This window comes from Phoenix dactylifera, unplaced genomic scaffold, assembly GCF_009389715.1.
Source record: "Phoenix dactylifera cultivar Barhee BC4 unplaced genomic scaffold, palm_55x_up_171113_PBpolish2nd_filt_p 000601F, whole genome shotgun sequence".
Taxonomy (NCBI): Eukaryota; Viridiplantae; Streptophyta; class Magnoliopsida; order Arecales; family Arecaceae; genus Phoenix; species Phoenix dactylifera.
Window position 1 is genome coordinate 310809 of NW_024067998.1, and position 6245 is coordinate 317053.

Sequence of the window (6245 nt, forward strand, 5' to 3'; positions counted from 1 at the left end):
TTATGTGAAGAGTTAGTAGAGAATTTTTTTATGTGTATAAAGCCTCTTTCTGAGGCATTCTATAAGAGGGGAGTCTAACTCATTATTTCGGCTTTTATTTTCTAAATATATTTATTTCTCTTTCAATTTTTTCCACTTATTTTTTTTCTCAAAATTCTCTGTATTTTTTTTTTTTTTTTGCATTTGGTCTTTATTCTGGATTTTAGGTTAGTGTGCCGTCATACGGGTATACTAAGAGCCACGGCAGGGGCATCTGGACAAACCCGCTATATAAGAACGCTGTATGGCCTCCTTGTGAAGCAATCCGTGTTGTTTCTCCTTTGTGTGCTCCATTAAAACAGTACCTCCTTTGTGTGAAGGAATGGGAGAGTCCTTCCTCGAGGAAAACAAGCCTGGCCTCGCCATGATGTTGGCGCAGTGCATCTACGCCGTCATGGCTCTCTCAGCCAAGGCTGCCTTCACCGAGGGCATGAACCCCATGGTCTTTGTTGTCTATAGGCAGGCCATGGCCACTCTCGTCGTGGCACCCACAACCATTCTAGCAAGACGGTACTCTCTCTCTCTCTCTCTCTCTCTCTCTCTCTCTCTCTCTCTCTTTCTCTCTCACTATTTTTCACCTATGGTTGTCCAGGGGGAATTTGAGTCAGATGAGCTTGGGCTTTAGAGCCTTTTGTTTGGTGTTTGTTGCTTCTCTTGTTGGGTAAGTGCTTAGTTTTCTGTTCGTCGATCTCCTCGTCAAAGGTACTTGAGATTAGCTGTTTATGTTTTCCTTGCGTTTTTTCTTGAACAGTGCCACCCTCAACCAGTACTGCTATTATCAAGGGCTGAAGTTGGCATCTTCATCAATAGCCACGGCTATGACCAATCTAAACCCCGCACTTACGTTTGTGATGGCAGCCTCTATTGGGTAAGCCCTCCAATCTCTCACAATGCCTACTCCCTAAATTAACAATCTCTTCAGTAATCAGTGGTTTACCAAGAAAATAAAGAATAGATTAGGTTCCATTGCAGGCACCGATATGGCACCATAACATGGCCTTTAGTAATCAGTGGTTTGCCAAGAAAATAAAGAATAGATTAGGTTCCATTGCAGGCATCGATGGCACCATAACATGGCCTTTATGGACTTAGGCATGAGATGGATTTCGATTGCATGCATGGAATTTTTAACAAAACTTCAGCCCCTAATCGATATAGATTTCAATTTTCTTAATGATGCAACCTTTTTTTTGTTGTTGTTGATATGAAACCATGTTTCGTTCATCATGCAAAGGTTCTAGAACCTCAGGAGTGTTCCATGGCATTCTTGAATTAGTTTATGCATTTTCTAAATTAGTCAGCAGCTTGACTGGTCTATTTATTGGCGTCACATAAGTCGCTTGCACGATTTAATATGACGATCTTTATACAGTGCCAAGTGGATCCTACTAGGATGATATTGGTGGCAAACTGATCGACAAACAAAGGCTAACTTTCCATCGAGTGATGGCAACTAGAAGCCATCGTTGATCCACCTTGGGCTTGCAATGAGTGGACTAGGTCATGGCCAGCCTAACATGGGTCAATGAACTAGTTTATAAGTTTTTGCACGTCAGCAATGTTTGATAATGGGCACGCCCAATTAACCTTGTCAGCTGTTGCCTAATTAGCATGTACTATTTCAGAATTTTGCAATGGGGGGTCAAAATGGCTGAGCTTTCCTTAGGATAACAAGGGCACTGATTTAATGTCTTCCCACCAGCTAAGCACCACTTGAATGGCCGGTGTTCGTTCCCCTTGGGACCTAAATAATACAGTTAACAGCTTGGCACCGGCATGAAGCATGGCTGTCTTAAATTCTTTAAATCCCGCCAGCATCCTCGCCGTACCATCCCGTCCCATCTTTACAAGGAAAAGGGAGTTTTGAGATAGGAAAAAGGAAGAAAGAGAAAAAAAATCAAGGAAGGAAAGGAGAAGAAAAAGAAAAGAGAAGTGAGGAAAAAAAAAAGGACAGAAGGAAAAAAATAGGGGGAAAAAACAAAGAAGACAAAAGAAAAGAAACTAGCAGGGGAGAGATGGAGGGGACGTAGGCAGGGGATTTAAAACCTTACATCTGACGTAAGAAATAGTATTAGCATCCTGAATCATAAACATCTCATGACGCTTAACATTTTAATAGGTTAACCAGCTCGTAATGGAGATGAGAAATATCTAGCATCATCCTCAATCTTCTTATCACAAATAGATTAATCTTTAGATTTTCCAAAGCTGATATGCAAGCTTATACTGTTGTATATCATAAACATGCAACCCACTACAATAGTTCATTAATCCGAATGTTCCTTGCTCCTTCAGTTCTCCTTGATGTCCTGTACATATTAGATCATGAAGTTACTATGGAAGTTTAACATCGTTAACAAAATGCACTGTTTTTCATATGATTGACAGTTTAGAGAAGGTAAAATTACGGAGCTTTAGAAGCATGGCCAAGGTACTTGGGACTGTTATCTGCGTTGGAGGAGCGATGTCCATGGCATTTTTCAAAGGTCCAAGGCTTCTGAATGTTGGATATCAGAATTCTGGTCAAACATGGGTGATTGGCGGCCTCCTTCTCATCGGAAGCAGTTTTTGCTGGTCATTTTGGCTTATCTTGCAGGTAATAAAGCTCCCTGAAAGAACATTATTACTTCTTAAAATGTAAGAGATACTGATCTTTCATGGCTTTGCTCACAGGTGCCAATTTGTAAGTCATATCTTGACCCATTATCACTATCAGCTTGGATGTGCCTTTTATCGACCTTCCAATCAGCTATTCTCACATTTTACTTGGAACCAAACCTGAGTGCTTGGAAGATTCGTTCAATCTTCGAGCTTTTGTGTTGTTTATTTGCAGTAAGTTATTAACCATACACTGTTTCCAGTTTTTTATATTTACTGATTCATCCACTAAACATTCTAAAACCCACACAGGGAATTTTTGGATCGGGTGTCACCTTTTATCTCCAATCTTGGTGCATATCAGTAAGGGGGCCTCTCTATTCTGCAATGTTTAATCCACTCTGCGCCATCATTACTTCCATTTTGGCTTTCATAATCCTTAACGAGAGACTCCATATTGGAAGGTATATTTACCTTGCCTCACAAAAACATTGATAAGTCTTTAATGATTTATTAGAAATGTCTTTATTGGTTCAAGATTTGAAAATAACTTTATATATTAGCCACAGCTTGTCTAGAGCTAAGTCATTCCATTATTCTGTTTATAGTTAACAAACAGTACAAAGAAGAGTAACACAAGCTAGCAGATGAATCTAGTAGTTTATATCACTTTAAACTTGTTAATGAACTGTTCATCCACTAAAATCAGCTACATGTAGTTTTTCACCCAAATCAAATTAATTTGTTAAAAAAAGCAATGATTGTACCACAACAACCAAAGTAAAATAGAGAGAGTATGATTGCATCAACGCAAAACATGTAATGAGGGCATATGCCGTTTTACATACAGCAATGCAACTCATTTCCCTGCAACCAAACACATCATCTATCCATACCAAAGAAACACATTATCTACCAATGCAATGACAAAAGACTAAAACTTTATCTCTTGAGACAAAGCAAAATATCTTGAGGGTTTTCTGCATTTTTTTTGATGAAGAGAGCGTATTCCATTAAAATGTCGATATGTTCCCTGATTTCTGTAAAAAAAAAAAATTACAGAAGATGATGCAAAAAACATGCTGTTTAGCAAGATAAAAGTAGTTAGTTTAACACCAAATTGTGGTTGCCTGATGTGAACTTTTCATTTGTAGCAGATTAACTAAAACATTAATCCATATATTCTAGCAACATAATTACTTGCTGACTAACAATATATGAACTTTTTTTCAGCTTGATAGGTGCTGTTGCAGTTGTGGGTGGCTTGTATATAGTGTTATGGGGTAAAGCCAAGGATTTCGACACCAAGCGCAAGCCAGATATCAAAGATGATTCTTCAAAGATAACAATATCTACTGATGCACGATACAACAATTATGAAGTAGATGTCAAAGAACCTCTATTGGGTGAAAAACCAGATGATCTGGAAAGTCAGACTGAAAAGTGAGTCAGTTCGTTGTCATTAATGTCTGCCTATACAGGGATCGTACATCTTACAGTATGTGCCTACACAGGGATCGTACATCCATGTTCTCTTTTTTTGCCTTCAAGGAAGAAAATACTTGTGCTCGAAGCTGATTGCATACTTGCATGGAACATACAGGTTCCCCCCCCCCCCCAACCCCAATCATCCCCCCCCCCTCTCTCTCTCTCTCTCTCTCTCTCTCTCTTTCACACACATTTTTAAGGGCCTATGGACCAATACAACATATGCCTAGGTCGATAGGTCCATAGGTCAAGACTGACAGATGGACCTAGAACAACAATCCAAGAACAATGCACAAACCACATCAGATGTGTAACCGGCACCACTCACATGCAAAACTGTGCCATCCATGTAGCACAAACAGAAGCTTAGGTGCAGACATTCAAGAAATCCACCATGCCACCTAGTGCAAATACAAACAAGTACTGCCTCAAAAGGAGGTAGGTGTCATACCTACAAATTGCATGCTACATTTGTTTACGCTGGTAATTACTGTAGCATAAGAAGAAGATCCATAATTGAAATCTCTAACCACTAAAATTTCCTCCAAAAACCATGTCAAGTTGGTCAAATTAAGATTTAAACCATTCAGCGCACAGATTTTGAAATGCTCCGCCCCCATATGGGCTAGATCTTCACAATCTGTTCCAAAACGTTCTCAGATGAGAGTCTATATGGTTCAATTGAATCAAAGTAGCTTGGGAACTAGCCATGAATGTGATTCAAACAAAAGATTTTAGTCTTGGAGTAAATGAAAAGAGACTGAAAAATCATCTTTCTAAGAAAGTTGATGGGTCCATAGGTCAAGACTGTTAGATGGACCTAGAATGACAATCCAATAACAATGCACCGACCACATCCGATGCGTAACCGGCACCACTCACATGCAAAACTGTGCCATCCATGTAGCACAAACAAAAGCTTAGGTGCAGACATTCAAAATATCCACCATGCCACCTAGTGCAAATACATACAAGTACTGCCTCAAAAGGAGGTAGGTGCCATACCTACAAATTGTATGCTACATTTGTTTTATGCTTGGTAATTATTGTAGCATAGGAATAAGATCCATACTTGAAATCTCTAACCACTAAAATTTCCTCTAAAAACCATGTCAAGTTGGCCAAATTAAGATTTAAACCATTCAGCTCACAGATTTGAAATGCTCCGCCCACCTATGGGCTAGATCTTCACAATCTGTTCCAAAATGTTCTCAGATGAGAGTCCATATGGTTCAATTGAATCAAAGTAGCTAGGGAACTAGCCATGAATGTGATTCAAACAAAAGATTTTAGTCTTGGAGTAAATGAAAAGAGACTGAAAATCATCTTTCTAAGAAAGTCGATGGGTCCATAGGTCAAGACTGTCAGATGGACCTAGAACAACAATCCAATAACAATGCACCGACCCCATCAGATGCATAACCGGCACCACTCACAAGCAAAACTGTGCCATCCATGTAGCACAAACAGAAGCTTAGGTGCAGACATTCAAAAAATCCACCATGCCACCTAGTGCAAATACAAACAAGTACTGCCTCAAAAGGAGGTAGGTGCCATACCTACAGATTGTATGCTACATTTGTTTTATGCTGGTAATTACTGTAGCGTAAGAAGAAGATCCATACTTGAAATCTCTAACCACTAAAACTTCCTCCAAAAACCATGTCAAGTTGGCCAAATTAAGATTTAAACCATTCAGCTCACAGATTTTGAAATGCTCCGCCCCCATATGGGCTAGATCTTCACAATCTGTTTCAAAATGTTCTCAGATGAGAGTCTATATGGTTCAATTGAATCAAAGTAGCTAGGGAACTAGCCATGAATGTGATTCAAACAAAAGAAAAGAGACTGAAAATCATCTTTCTAAGAAAGTAGATTTTACCTCCTTTATGCATTTATGGAATGCAAAACTGTTCCAAGGATCTGAAACATTAATATGAGACTTTGGAATGTCTAAGATTGTGCTGATAAGCTTTCTGGCATGCTCATTCCGATGGATGTAAAAGAAGAGCCATTTGTATCAACAGAATTCTAGTGCTTACAAAACTTGGTATGAATATTCTGTTGGTGGTATAATTTATTATGTAGAGGTGACAGTCTTGTAAGTAAGGACCACCGAA

General features: G+C 39.1%; 1 protein-coding gene across 1 annotated transcript; it reads left to right on the top strand.

Moving 5' to 3' along the window:
- The first annotated feature begins 297 nt into the window (after positions 1 to 297).
- Positions 298 to 4249, top strand: LOC120106671 (WAT1-related protein At4g30420-like). The gene is made up of 8 exons (XM_039119709.1): positions 298 to 549; positions 632 to 700; positions 791 to 907; positions 2428 to 2635; positions 2713 to 2871; positions 2950 to 3101; positions 3871 to 4080; positions 4152 to 4249. The coding sequence occupies exons 1-8, from the start codon at positions 362 to 364 to the stop codon at positions 4213 to 4215; spliced, it is 1167 nt and encodes a 388-aa protein (XP_038975637.1). The 5' UTR covers positions 298 to 361; the 3' UTR covers positions 4216 to 4249.
- Positions 4250 to 6245: the final 1996 nt, after the last annotated feature.

Coding starts and splice junctions, on each gene's coding strand:
- LOC120106671 (XM_039119709.1), top strand. CDS start 362: ATGGGAGAGTCCTTCCTCGAGGAAAACAAGCCTGGCCTCGCCATGATG. Junction 701..790: donor TTTGTTGCTTCTCTTGTTGG/GTAAGTGCTTAG, acceptor TTTCTTGAACAG/TGCCACCCTCAACCAGTACT. Junction 3,102..3,870: donor GAGAGACTCCATATTGGAAG/GTATATTTACCT, acceptor ACTTTTTTTCAG/CTTGATAGGTGCTGTTGCAG.